The 14,859-nt window shown below is 34.7% G+C and overlaps 3 protein-coding genes across 4 annotated transcripts in view; 2 read left to right on the top strand and 1 right to left on the bottom strand.

The window, feature by feature from the left end:
- LOC114242736 (xibalbin-1) overlaps positions 1-14,859 on the top strand; it is a 481,172-nt gene that overhangs the window by 258,963 nt on the left and 207,350 nt on the right. The gene's annotated exons all lie outside the window — the stretch shown is intronic.
- DnaJ-14 (protein tumorous imaginal discs, mitochondrial-like) lies at positions 282-10,403 on the top strand. 2 transcript variants are annotated; one of them, XM_028174004.2, is made up of 10 exons: positions 282-475; positions 663-871; positions 967-1,197; positions 1,337-1,505; positions 2,077-2,171; positions 3,335-3,493; positions 4,014-4,085; positions 4,187-4,294; positions 4,612-4,717; positions 9,449-10,403. In XM_028174004.2, exons 1-10 carry the CDS (start codon positions 313-315, stop codon positions 9,574-9,576), a joined length of 1,440 nt encoding a protein of 479 aa, XP_028029805.2. In that variant the 5' UTR covers positions 282-312; the 3' UTR covers positions 9,577-10,403. The 2 variants fall into 2 exon arrangements, with proteins under 2 accessions (XP_028029805.2, XP_028029804.2); XM_028174003.2 differs by lacking the exon at positions 9,449-10,403 and adding an exon at positions 5,403-7,612.
- The window catches only part of LOC114242732 (uncharacterized), a 34,562-nt gene continuing 29,932 nt past the window's right edge, over positions 10,230-14,859 (bottom strand). The window contains exons 7-9 of the mRNA XM_028173997.2: positions 14,359-14,402; positions 13,443-13,595; positions 10,230-12,674 (exon numbers count right to left, since the gene is read on the bottom strand). Coding sequence (XP_028029798.2) covers positions 12,519-12,674; positions 13,443-13,595; positions 14,359-14,402 — 353 coding nt within the window. The 3' untranslated portion in view covers positions 10,230-12,518. The remainder of the gene's footprint in view (positions 12,675-13,442; positions 13,596-14,358; positions 14,403-14,859) is intronic.

Raw genomic sequence — 14,859 nt, 5'->3', positions numbered from 1 at the left:
CTTTGTTATTGAAATCATATTATGATTGGGCTGTAACAATTTCTGTTAGGGATAGTCTTAGCATACTTTCTCAGGTTGAGCCCCATAAGTTCACGTATCAGACTTACCGTAGCTAGAACAGCCCCTTAGCCACAGCTTAGGCTACTAACGAATAGATAGGAAAAAAAATTGACATTTTTAACTGAATCATAATTCAAAATCTGTCATTCTTTTGTCAATAGTATTACCAGTGTTAAATAATCAATTGATTTTAAATGTAGGTACCTATCTCTAATTTTTTCACTCTGACAAGTCTGACAGTCAATTAGAAAAATGGCTCCTGCTCGGAGTGCTCTGGGATTTTTAAATTCAAGAACTTTTAATTCATTACTAACTAATACAATACCTAAAACTACTTATAGATTTTTACATAAATGTAATAATTGTGAACGTTTTATTGGAGGCCACGCCTTATCGGATACTTCTTTCAAAACTTGTAAGTCTCACATGCCGTATTTTTCATTACATCACTTTTTTGTTTTATTTCAAAAACTATGTAGCTTAACAAATTACCTAAAATGTATACGATTTGGTAACGGTTATAAGTTCCACTCAGAAGAAATATTCAATTAAAATCTCCAATGTCAAACTTGAGATATAACCTATATTTAAACTTTGTTCAGATAATTTCCCGAAACATCGACATATTCACACTACAAATAGTATATATAACCGCGCCGATTATTATAAAGTACTTGGTGTATCCAAAAATGCATCGGCCAAAGACATCAAGAAGGCATACTATCAACTTGCGAAGAAATATCACCCTGACGCCAATAAATCGGACCCAGAAGCTTCGAAAAAGTTTCAAGAAGTATCTGAAGCCTATGAGGTACCTTATCTTTAATTTAAAGCCAGTGGAAATGAGTCTGAAACACCTATTCCAGTAGGTATTCATTTGAAAATTTGGCATTTGTGTTTTTTCAGATATTATCAGATGAAAATAAACGTAAACAATATGACACATATGGCACAACGTCCGAACAAATGGGCATGGGTGGCCCCGGAGGCCCTGATGGTTTCACCCATCAGTGGCAGTACAAATCCACAATAGATCCTGAAGAATTGTTTAGGAAGATTTTTGGAGATGCTGGCTTCAAGAGTGATACTTTTAGCGATTTTGCTGAAAGTCAATTTGGGTTTGGAGCAGCTCAAGAGGTTAGTAACTGTTAAAAGTACCATCTGAATATGAACTAGATAGCAACCAAAGACATTGCAATTATATATAAAAAATAAACATTGACCTTACTATTATATTAAATATTAGAGTTCAACTGATAAGACTGTTAATTCACAGATTATAGTAAATTTGAGGTTCACTGAAGCAGCTCGTGGTGTTAACAAAGATGTCAATGTTAATGTTGTTGACACCTGTCCAAAATGCCAAGGTTCTCGTTGTGAGCTAGGAACAAAAGCTATAAGATGCACATATTGTAATGGAACTGGAATGGAAACATTTTCAAGAGGTAAATACTTAGATACAGGTCACCCTCCTATAACACAGTAGATATATTTATACACAGTCTTGTATTGTGTGAAATAGTGTTGTATAAGATTAGAAGTACTGGCAAAAAGGAGATTAATTTTTCTGAATGAAACATTTCAACTATGCTATATATTGTGTGCTCAGTGTATAATGGAATTTCCTAAATAATTAAAACAAATCTCATTGTTGTGTTGTAGAATACTGTGTTAAAGGATGAATAACAGTATAAGTATAAAATATTTTTAAGCTTAATTAAGTCTCAATACAACAAAAGTGATGTTGGTGCAAAATCACAATTAATCTAAAGAAATGTATTGATATTGTTAAATACACTATCTACAAAACAGTAACTTGTTATTGGTGGTGGTGTGAATTGTGATCCTGAAAGACCGCTTATTACTGTGACGTTTTAAGGGTAGCTTTTCATTTTGCTTAATGATATTTTCTATAAGCTCTAAAAACAAGATCAGGTCAGGTCAGCTTATATGTGGTAAGATTGTAATTAGTGTGAAAGGCCACAGAACATATCATTGAACCTAAAATTCTTACAGGTCCATTTGTAATGCGCTCAACATGCAGACATTGTCATGGTACAAGAATGTTGATAAAATACCCGTGTGTTGAATGTGAAGGAAAGGGACAGTCTGTAAGTAGATAATTTAAAATTTTTACTGTTGGTATAGCATGTTTTCGACCTATAAAGAAAAGCAACAAGCAAACCAGCAAGTAAATTTCTCATTATGCTGAAGCACTGACCATACTACTGCATAAAAAGCCATGTAATTAAAAGATGTGGATTGATAAAAAAGATAGCATGAATGGCAGAAGAAAATCTTTAAATTTCATAATTACAGTGAAAATTACTGGCATATGAAGTATCTAGTTATTTATTAATACAATTAATTAAATTAAGACTATTTAACATAAGAAATATCAACATTATGTACTGATGGTAATTATTATGTCCCTTGGACGTTGAAATTATTGCTGTAAAGGAAATAAAATCGATTATTATTAGGATTTATTTATTTAGGATAAATAAACAATATATTTTTTATAATTCTTCAAAGTTGAGTAACTCGAACAAAACAAAGTCTATGGGGATTATATCTTTAATGACTAATATGATTATAAGACTTCATAATTTGATAAGGTTTTTTCTGTCATCTCTTGTCTCAAAAATATAATGAATGAATCCTCTTAATCTAATAATTATGGACTTTTGATATGAGTAAAAAAATGCTGTGTAAAATACAACATTAACATAAAAATATATTTTCAAAGTTTATTATGATCTGTATTTATTAGTCTGTTTTGTAAGTCCTCATATTTAAAAATTTAAATAAATGTATGTATTTATGTTTTGAACAAGATGAATCTAATTCGAGCTATATCTGAATAATCAAATAATAATACTGCCTGACATCTTGAATTACTTTAATTAATTTTGAAATATCAGTGACTGCTATGTATCTCAAACTGTATTCTTAACATTTTAAATTTAATGTCTATGCTACTTTTATCTCTAAGCCTTTAAATAAGATATATGGGTGATTTTAAAGCAAAATATGATCATAATATACCATACTAGTATTTATTGTGGTTTAAAATATAAGATATCTATGTACCAAGTAAATATATTTATTTATGTACTTTCAACCTCATTTCTAGCTAGTGATTGTCACCTCTTGAAGGCTTTGGAGTCCAATTAAAACCGGAATATCTGTGATCTGTCTAGTGCTATTAAAATCAAGAAGAAAACAGAATTAATTTGTATTCCTTATATCTTCTTTTCTGTATTTTGAATAGGTACAACGTAAGAAAATAACAATACCTGTGCCAGCTGGTGTGGAAGATGGTCAGACAGTGCGTATGTCGGTTGGAAACAATGAATTATTTATCACATTTAAAGTGGAGTCTTCAAATTATTTCAAAAGAGACGGTCCTGACGTACATACTGATTGTACAGTAAGTAAAAAGCATGTATTTAAGCATAGTTTTTTTCCATTTTATTGCCATTGTAGGCAGACTTATATAAGGTCCATCTGATGAGTGGTTACGGACATCAGCGATGCCAGGGGCACAGCCATAATGTTGCCTCGTAAAACTTGTATTTGAGGGAACATTGGTAATGGGAATTCTAAAATGTTAATAGTGGACTAAAATGACTTTAAATTGGTTATCTTAAATACTGCTGTATAGTAAGATTATTAATGTGAAAGTTTGTATGTTTGTCACTCATACACTTAATGATTGAAAGGATTTTTATGAAATTTTATACAAAAAGAGTTGTTTATTATCTGTGTTTTGGTGGTTCGTGATTTTATATACTAACCAATTTAAAATTTGATTTGTAGTTTATTTCTGGATAGTGCAATTTGTATCATTCTTCATGAATCACAAATTTCGTGTAGGTGTGAAAATGTTCAGCGTGAAATAAAAAATGATTTAAATGTGGCAAAATCTAAAATATAACTTTGATTTCTAGATATCAATTGCTCAAGCTGTGCTTGGTGGTACAGTCAGGATACAGGGACTGTATGAAGATCACACATTACAGGTAATATGTCAAACTTCCTATTCATCACCATACATTTACACACAGTACACATTTCCAGAAGTAGGAACAGTAATATATAAAGCAAATTATAATAATTTCAGATAGTACCGGGAACATCATCTCACAGCACTATTCGTTTATCAAGGAAAGGAATGAAACGTGTTAGTCAACATGGTCACGGTGATCACTACGTACACATTAAAATACAGGTTTGTTAATTCACATGTATTTATTATCCAGAAAAAAAAATACACAAAAGTTCCATAATGGTGAAAAAAACTAACGTTTTTTAATTTTAATTTAATTAATTTGAAACGCGTGCCACATTTTTTTTGTTTATTTGTAAAATTTAGATATTGGCATGAACTTAAAAGTAAATTTTCCATTTATCATCTTACCCTTAGATGTTGAATCTACATTAAAAGGGAATATTTTCTTCTTTACCAATAAACTAAGAACAGTGACACATGTCGACATGAGTGTTAAAGTAATTTGCATTTATTAAATACATTAATTGATATTACAGGTACCAAAGACACTGACAGACAAGCAGAAAGCCTTGATGTATGCTTATGCCGAACTCGAAGAAGACACTCCCGGTCAAATATTAGGAGTTTCCTATGACAGAGATGGTAAGAAATGAAAAAAAAAATGCGGAGTTAACATTACTTCTCAATTTTCTAAAAATGCACAAATATTTTTCTTCAATATGAATACAAATTTTTATGGTTTAGTTTACAAAACTTGCAGTAATGAATATACCAAAGACTAATTAATGGAAATAATAAGTTAGGTAAAAATAAGAAAATAAATAATTGTAAATTTTAAATAACTAAAGTGATTATTTCTTATAATGGAAAGAAAAATCTACAAAAAGTATTCTATTTGGAAACAATTTGGCTGATTTTTAAATGAAAAAATATTCAAAAATAAGAGAATAGAAAATATATAGAAGTTGTATGTAATATGTTTGTTATTATTACTAGACAGAGAGCAAACTATACCAATAAATGACTTCATGCTTTTGTGCCATGTTTTCTATTAAATTCATTTAGTGGGAAATGACAAAAGAGTCACTATTAAACCCAAAATATTACTCCATAAATTTTAAAAGATTTTATTAATTTTTTTTAATCCATACATATCAATGAATGTAACGGGTTTATGTGTATACATCGTCAGTCAACAAACATATTGTTATTGATACAAATTCACTAGAAAGAAATAATTTAAGATTATCACGACTAACTGCTGGAGTATTTAAAAAAAAAAACAAAATTGTTTTGTGAAGCCAGAAAAAAATGGTTTATTTTGCAGAACAAACAAATGATAGTGCTCGGGAAAACGAAAAGATTCACCGTAAGAATCGAGATAACGACCAGGGTAATGACAATAGCAGAGGCTGGACATTTGTAGACAGTATCATTGAAACGTTTCGCGAGAACAAACCGGCATTCTTAACTGGTTTCGTAACTGCTGTCATATTGTGTTACTATACATATTACCAACCGTACTCATACGGCACTACGGAACCGGAAAGGGAGTTAGACCTGCCCATGGGCTACGAGAGAACTATTAAAAAACAAAAGGAGATGCGACCTGATTTGTTCGAAGCGTGAGAGTGATCTTGCGATCTTAAAATAACTACTTTTGTGATTAAATCTTTGATGACTTTGCACCGACGAAATTCGATACGATATTTTTTAAATTTTTAATTAAACCGTAGATTAAACCGTAATAGTGTCCTTAATTATGTATACGGTTTAATAAAACAAATACATTAGGTTGGTATGATGTTAAAAAAATGCTCGATGTTAAAGGTTAGGGTTTCAAATATCGATTTTTACGAATGAATCGATTTCGAATCAAAACTAAGTATAGTCGGATTTTTAATTAGACGAAGCCAGCTGACAGTAGCTAATGTCACTTTGTGAAATAATGTTGCTATATTTAAAGTAATAGTGATGCGTTCAGTTCTCGTTCAATCACATAAATGAACAATGAGTGTGAAGAGTTACTCATTAATTTCAAACTATAAAAGAATATTATTTATATTTTACAATAAAATTGTATTAAAGTGATCCAATATAATAATATGTTACTAGTAGTATGTAACTACAATTAGTTTTTTTTATTTTCATTACCTATGTACCTATAATTGTTATATTTTATACATCTATAGTTTCAACTATATGATGCATTGGAAATAGGACAGTCTTACAAGCTTCCTCGCAATGTTTTTCTTAATGTTTAAAACACTCGGTATTCAGTACAGGTAGATACCATAGGAACATAATGTTTCGTCGAAAACTCGTTGGTATGTACAAAGCACGGCTAAAATTCGAACCCCGTGCTCGATATCGGCAGTTCGGCACACTAACTATTCTTTTTTTTATTTATTTTTTATTGCTTAGCTGTGTGGACGAGCTCACAGCCCACCTGATGTTAAGTGGTTACTGGAGCCCATAGACATCTACAACGTAAATGCGCCACACACCTTGAGATATAGTTCTAAGGTCTCAGTATAGTCACAACGGCTGCCCCACCCTTCAAACCGAAACGCATTACTGCTTCACGGCAGAAATAGGCGGGGCGGTGGTACCTACCCGTGCGGACTCACAAGAGGTCCTACCACCAGTAATTAAGCAAATTATAATTTTGCGGGTTTCATTTTTATTACACGATGTTATTCCTTCACCGTGGAAGTCAATCGTGAACATTTGTTGAGTACGTATTTCATTAGAAAAATTGGTACCCGCCTGCGGGATTCGAACACCGGTGCATCGCTTCAACACGAATGCACCGGACGTCTTATCCGTTAGGCCACGACGACCACAGAATTCACTAGACAATCGAGGCAATTTCATTAATTCAGGAGTTTTTTCAATCGTTCACTTTGTCACAACACTATTTTTATTTCATCAAAAACTGACAACACAGTAAACGTCAGTTTACTTCGTCTAATAAAAAATCCGACTATAAATGTGAAAGTAATTGACATTCGTGATATATCTGGAGTACTCACGCTGAATGTTATATAATTCGTGTCTTATTTAAGGAAATAAAGTACATACTATTGACTACATCTTGACTATTTGCATTGTGTATCGTAACGCTTTAAGAATAAGGTCATTATTAAATCGATTATCACCGATTCTTCTACATTTAAGAATAGAAATAAAACATTTTAAGTATTTTCTTGTCAACTTTCCATACCGGGGTAACTTAATAATACGAAATTAGGGTTTGCGGAGTATGCGGAGTATGTGAAAAAGTCCAAAACGTATATAATATGAAATCAAAGTTAACTAATATAAACATTTGATGTAAAAGTTATTTATGAATTTTGTTTGTAATAATTGTCCTTTTAAATGTAGTTGTTATAGCCGACCAAACGTGGTTTTGAATGTTTGAAAGGAATAATGAAAGTCTTGTTAGTAGTATTTGGGTATAGTATGATGGTTATTCAATTATTTATAAAGTTGTAAATATTATTTACGAATACACTTTGCTTGTTGTTAAATAAATGTTGTTTTATTTATGTGTCCTCTACTAGTATTCCCATACGCCATCATGCTATAGCCAATTCTTTTCTTTTTGTTGATGAAAATTTTAACTTCATTTTTGTTTCATATTAAAGGTGAAACAATTTAGCCTGTCAAGCGAATCTCGTGTCACGTTAGTATTAAATTCATTTATGAGAATATTTTGGTGGAAAAATTAATCATTAGAGTAATTATTACTAAACTAAAAAAAAGAAAAATATTTAAATTGAAGATCGAAATACGACCTCATCCCACTCGATGTTAAAAATATGTTAAAATGTTACTGGGATTTTTCTTATCTTATTGCTTAGATGGGTGGACGAGCTCACAGCCCACCTGGTGTTAAGTGGTTACTGGAGCCCATAAACATCTACAACGTAAATGCGCCACCCACCTTAAGATATAAGTTCTAAAGGTCTCATGTACAGGGTCTCATGGATTAGCGATACTGTTTCAATGAAATCGGTTTAGGGACTGTCCTGAACTTGCAATGTCTTCTAACATCAAATATAGGAAGTGTCTTTATAGCGATCGTGACCTAGCGGGTAAGACGCTCGGAGTAGTTATTCTTGAGGATCGTGACTTCTGTACTCTTCTCACTGTTGTACTCTTCTCACTGTTTCTCTCCTTTTCTTTTCCCTGGTGGAGAGCTTCGTTGACTGGCATTTCTAGCTGTTGAGTCAACCTGGTGGTAGGACATCTTGTTGCCCCTACCGGTAGCTACCACCACCCTGCCTATTTCTGCCCTGAAGCAGTAATGCGTTTCGGTTTGAAGGGTGGGGCTTACTGAGATCTTAGAACTCATATTTCAAGGCGGGTAGCGGCATTTACGTTAACCACTTAACACCAGGTGGGCCGTGAGCTCGTCCACCAATCTAAAGAACAACAAAAAACCCTGGTCAGACCATCGCTTTGAACTTCGGTCGTTAGATAATTTTCTGATACAAATGTGCAGCAAGGGCTAAAATTATGCGGGCAATTATCGCTGTTTCTAAGTACATAAATATGTACTTCATAAAAGATTCGGTATTTATAACGCATCAGGCGACTAACATCGTGTAATACAAACGAAATCAATAAAATTGATAAATTTCGTAAATACTGGTACGTAATGTTAGTCCATATGGGTAGCTGGGTACCACCATCCTGCCTACGTCTACCGCGATGCAGTCACGCGTTATATATCCACTTTAGAATTTGACCTCGTGTCTGAAGTGTGAACACTGTGGTGATAGACCCCAATGTCCCCTCAAGATTGACCCTGAACCAGGGTAGGTTTCAGTCAGTCATAGCCATCGACGTGCGGTAATTGACGCTCGCGAATAATTGTAATAAATCGATGTCTTTTATACGATTGGTGAATAGCCACCGGAAACCACTAGGATATGTACCATACTAGCTATATTCAATAAGCTAGATTCAAAATTGTATTTGATAAGATAGCCAGCCTCCTTAAAACATTTGAGGGTTCTATGTATTTCTTAGGTAGTGGTATTGCTGATGTTCGTAAGTCACGTTGATTACATACCATAAGATATACAGCCCATCTTATACGTTTGCTTAACATAAAAAAACTTTGACACCTTCTGCCGGATCCGCTAGTGAATTAAATATCAATAAATAAACAAACTCCAAAGATGTTATATTTCATAAATTTATTCATTGTTTTGGTAGACTTAATGTTAGTTGGAACATATTATTCTTTTTCTTTTCGAGATATATTTATAATGTTAATATTGTAGTTGTACTTGAATATTTCACAACTGCCAGCATAATTTGTTGAAGACTAACTACATAAACTTATTCTTATATTCATAGGCAAGAAAGTATCGATTGCGGAACCCCACGATTTAGTGGATTCTGTGAAGGAAGCGCTCAAGGAGAAGAAATCTATTGAAGGCACTCCAGAGGACGATGTCTTGAAGGAATCCCGGGGCAAGGGATAAATAAACACACACTTTACAAATCACGAGTTTTTGTAACATAATGTCGGGTAGGGCAGCTCGTTTAGAACTTGAATGATTTACACCAGGAGTTTTTAAGAATAGACAAGAATTTCATCATAATAATTCGACACTTGAAAGGCAAACGTGACTAAGCGACAATAACTGCTTTGTACATGAATGATAGGCAATAACCATATACGATGCGCAAAAAATATATATTTCTAGGTCTATTAAAATCATTTCAATCCTACAGCTACTAGCTAGATTCTACTACAGCTAGATTCGTTAAAATAAATTTTGTTTTCAGGTATTTCAACTTTAAGTTAGTCTACTGTAAAGTTCACGCACTGTCGCTTAGTCACGTTTGTCTTTCAAGCGTCGATATGCTTATCCGTTGCCAGTTTTATTGGCTTAAGAAGTTTGAGGCGAGGGTCGTATAAAGTAAATTAGATATTAGAAAAAGCTCACATGTGTGAATTATAGGCCTTTGAAAGGTAAATCTGATATAAAAAAAAACACTTTATGTTGCAATAGCTCGGTTTAAAATAAAATAAAAAAAATTAACGAAATGCGGAATTCCAGTTAATGTACTTTTTTTAATTACATATATAATCTATGGTCTATGCTATTTGAACTTACCTAAAATAAAATAGGTATTTTTTTTCTTCTTTCATTCTTATTTTTTATCAATTCTGTGATAGTAGATATTACGTAGGTAACAAAAACTGTTTTGTGTGCTTAAAGTTATTGTTTGAATTCATATTGAGATGTAAATAGCAGTTGACTATTATTTAGGAAAATAAATATATGCAAAGAGTATGTAATAATGTATTTGTTTCATTATTTTTTTAACCTAAAATTTTATCGAAATAAATTTAGTTTTAGAACAAGCGAGTGTAAATAACTAGTCAGGTCATAAGTATTGTCACACAGTAAAAACCTTTCTTTTAGAACGCTGGCCACAAAAAAAAATTATTGAATTCGAATTTCGAATTGTTCATGAAAATAAAAACGTATACTTTTAGAATTTTACTCATTTTTAAATATGGAGTGGACCCTTAAAGAAGACCGTGTTGCAGTTATTGCGTTGCATCGTTGCGGTTACGCGCCAATTCAAATTTTTAACATACTGAAAAATTTGAATATAACCCAAAGATTCGTTTATCGTACCATCAAACAATACAATGAAGACTTTAGTGTAGATGACAGGTCAAGAAGTGGTCGCCCTCGGTCTGTTAGGACTCCAGCAGTGATAAAAGCTGTGAAGGCGCGAATTCAAAGAAATCCCAAACGTAAGCAGAAACTGTTGGCCCTTCAGATGGGGTTAAGCAGAACCACGGTGAAAAGGGTGTTAAATGAAGACTTAGGGCTTCGGGCATATCGAAGAAAAACAGGACATCGTTTGAATGCTCTAATGGACCTGAGACTGAAGAGATGCCGCGCTTTGTTGAAGCGGTACGCGGGAAAAAAATATCGGGAAATTCTTTTTTCGGATGAAAAAATTTTTACCGTAGAAGAGAGCTACAACAAACAAAATGGTAAGGTGTTACACAGTAGTGAAGAAGCGAGCAACCGTATTCCGCGTGTCCAACGAGGTCATTTTCCATCCTCACTCATGGTATGGTTGGGAGTTTCTTATTGGGGCTTAACAGAGGTACATTTTTGTGAGAAAGGTGTAAGAACGAATGCAGTTGTGTATCAAAATACAGTCCTGACGAACCTTGTGGAACCTGTTTCTCATATCATGTTCAATAACAGGCACTGGGTATTCCAACAAGAATCGGCGCCAGCTCATAGAGCGAAGAGCACACAAGACTGGCTGGCGGCGCGTGAAATCGACTTCATCCGGCACGAAGACTGGCCCTCCTCCAGTCCAGATTTGAATCCGTTAGATTACAAGATATGGCAACACTTGGAGGAAAAGGCGTGCTCAAAGCCTCATCCTAATTTGGAATCACTCAAGACATCCTTGATTAAGGCAGCCGCCGATATTGACATGGACCTCGTTCGTGCTGCGATAGACGACTGGTCGCGCAGATTGAAGGCCTGTATTCAAAATCACGGAGGTCATTTTGAATAAACTTTAGTGTCAAAAGAATCTATGTTTTGTTAAGTTCATTTTGGTATATGAATGGTTACATAATGAATAAACTTGTTTCAATTATTTTACATTAAACATGTGACAGAATTTATGACCTGACTAGGTACATATAAAACATGAATTAAAATAATTCAAGTGATTCAAGATATGAGCAGACGTGTTATATGTGACTGTCTATGACTTTTTACTGGTGGTAGAAGCATTTGTGAGTCCGCACAGGTAGGTACCACTGCCCTGCCTACTTCTGCCGTGAAGCAGCAACGCGTTTCGGCTTGAAGGGTGGGGCAGCCGTTGTAACTATACTGAGACCTTAGAACTTATATCTCAAGATGGGTGGCGCATTTACGTTGTAGATGTCTATCTATGGGCTCCAGTAACCACTTAACACCAGGTGGGCTGTGAGCTCGTCCATGGCTCAACGATACTCCCTCGACGTACGTCGTACGTATCGTTTAATACCAAGTGCGCCGTGAGCCAGTCCAACCAGCAAGGCGAATAAAAATAATTCAAAAACGCTACTTTTTTTTTCTTGCTATGATTAAAGTAATACGTACAAAAATGTATCCTGAAATATGTATAGAAATTTTAATATGTACATTAAATATCTTAAGTTTTTTTTTATAGCCTGTAGGCAGACGAGCACACGGCCCATCTGAAGGTGAGTGGTTATTGTCGCGTCGCCCATCTACTTCAGCAATGCCAGGGGCAAAAACAGGCCGCTGCCTACCGTTTAATACTCTCCACAAGCCTCGTTTGAAGAAGGAGATGTCATAGCTCTCGGGAAACACCATGGAGGGGAGCTCATTCCAAAGCCGAAATGCAATTACATAGATGTAATATTTTAAACAGGACTTTCTGTCTGAAACAATCTGTATTTTTGAGCCCAGTGTTTTAGCTTAGTACGAGCACGTTGAAGTAAGCTCGCCAGACAGTACGCCAGTAAAATCACTGCTCCCTCCACATAGAAACCGTACAAAACTCGTACAGTACCAGCTACCTGCAAGAACATTATATTTTTAGGTGATTGGTTTTTTTTTTATTGCTTAGATGGGTGGACGAGCTCACAGCCCACCTGGTGTTAAGTGGTTACTGGAGCCCATAGACATGCACAAGGTAAATGCGCCACCCACCTTGAGATACAAGTTCTAAGGTCTCAAGTATAGTTACAACGGCTGCCCCACCTTTCAAACCGAAACGCATTACTGCTTCACGGCAGAAATAGGCAGGGTGATGGTACCCACCCGTGCGGACTCACAAGAGGTTCTACCACCAGTAATTACGCAAATTATAATTTTACGGGTTTCATTTTTATTACACGATGTTATCCCTTCACCATGGAAGTCAATCGTGAACATTTGTTGACTACGTATTTCATTAGAAAAAGTGGTACCCGCCTGCGGGATTCGAACACCGGTGCATCGCTTCAACACGAATGCACCGGACGTCTTATCCGTTAGGCCACGACGACTACACAATGGTTTTTTAGGAGCGTTGAATACAATTAGAGAATTAATAGTTTTAGGTTTTTCGCCTGTTTAACTGTGTGTACTAATAATAATGCTTAGAACTTTGGGAATTAACGACAAAGTTAATTAATCCACGGATCACTTATATTACTTGGTAGACCGACGGTCCAATTGTTATTTTTTTGCATTTGTCAATATACAGATTTATCGTGAAAATGTCGTCAGCGAAATTCAGGCATCTGTCAAATATTTTTGTGTTGCATGACAGCTACAGTGGAGATACAAGTACAAATGCCTACTTCCTCCAATCCACCATACGTAGTAAATTCCCAAGGAAACGCGACGGCCACAAATTGTCCTTTCTGTCGAAGTAAGCCAAACAATACTATTCCCAAAACGTAGTACGCGATCAGTAACAGAACTTCGCAACGGCATATAACTGTAATGAGTACCTGAAAATAAAAAAACTTCAGAGGTGTCAAGGGACACCCGGATGGAACGAAGTTCCTTTCGGTTAATTAGTGAAGGAATTGTAATTTTTTTTTTAAGTTATAATAATAAATTACGGCATTATGAAGAAGAAAAAAACAATACTATGAACTAAATTACTATTGTTGAAACGCTATCTCGAGAAACTGTACTCATTACGCGGACCAATCGGATACGAGCAATGTCACGCGATAAGCGCCTACACGTTGATTGGTCAGAATGACGGATCTAAAAAGTGTCGTGACAACTTTTCGTAAGAATTTTTTCCGTCTAGCCCCCTTTCACAACGCGCGATAAGGAACACGTTCCAATAAAAACACCATGGTAATACATAATTTAAAATATAATTCGTTTGTTTCTTTTGACCATTATTGTTCACAATTTTATGAATGACTAGCTGACCCGGTAGACTTCGTAGTGCCTAAATCGATAAATAAAATGCTTAAACTTTTGTATAAAATAAACTTAAAACAAACAAAAAGAATCCGTCCGACGGGGGACACATCAAAGGAAAAACAAAATTGTCATTTTTATTTAAGCGATTCTTCCGAGCATTTTCAGATTTATCTAACTTTTAAACCTTTTCTGGACTTCCACAAATAATTCAAGACCAAAATTAACTAAATCGGTCAAGCCGTTCTCGAGTTTTAGCGAGACTAACGAACAGCAATTCATTTTTATATATATAGATAGAATAGATAATGAATCAATATGATTAAAACATACCTTAAGCTTACTACAGTCATAATTATTCTTGTTGTTATATTTATCTGTAACGAAAGTTGAAATAAACATTCTTATTAGTTAAGTCCAACAGTACGTATAGGAATTTCAATTTTTTTCTTCCTTACCTAGCCGCCTATCGTAGCCTAAGAGGTTATTCCAGCTACGAGCCGACGAGTAGGTGAGCTCACGAGCTCTGAGAGAATTTGCTAACACTAGACCTAGCAAGAGCAGGTTGCAGAATGCTTCGCAGAATCTACCACCGGATGGGAATCGTGGGTCGAAATTCAGTGGGTTGTGTTTATGGGTTAGTTCGGTCGTCAAACTCTTCGTCGTATCCACGAGTTCGACGACTGGTGCATAAAGAGCCTAAAAGCATCGAGAGTGGATCCAGGGAATCCGATGTGCCTGGCACAGATATGTAATTAGCGGTGGCTACGATAGTGGTGACAGAGGAAAGTTTGTGAACACAAATAAGACTAAGTAATTAAAAATATAATTATT

The sequence above is a fragment of the Bombyx mandarina genome, chromosome A1 (assembly GCF_030267445.1).
Source record: "Bombyx mandarina strain Sakado chromosome A1, ASM3026744v2".
NCBI classification, from domain to species: domain Eukaryota; kingdom Metazoa; phylum Arthropoda; class Insecta; order Lepidoptera; family Bombycidae; genus Bombyx; species Bombyx mandarina.
This window is presented reverse-complemented; position numbering and strand designations above follow the sequence as displayed.

Bases quoted from the DNA above. Each gene is read 5' to 3' on its own strand.
- DnaJ-14 (XM_028174003.2), top strand. From the start codon at position 313: ATGGCTCCTGCTCGGAGTGCTCTGGGATTTTTAAATTCAAGAACTTTT. The intron at 476-662 runs GTAAGTCTCACA...AACTTTGTTCAG, and splicing joins GGATACTTCTTTCAAAACTT to ATAATTTCCCGAAACATCGA. The intron at 1,198-1,336 runs GTTAGTAACTGT...GTTAATTCACAG, and splicing joins GGTTTGGAGCAGCTCAAGAG to ATTATAGTAAATTTGAGGTT.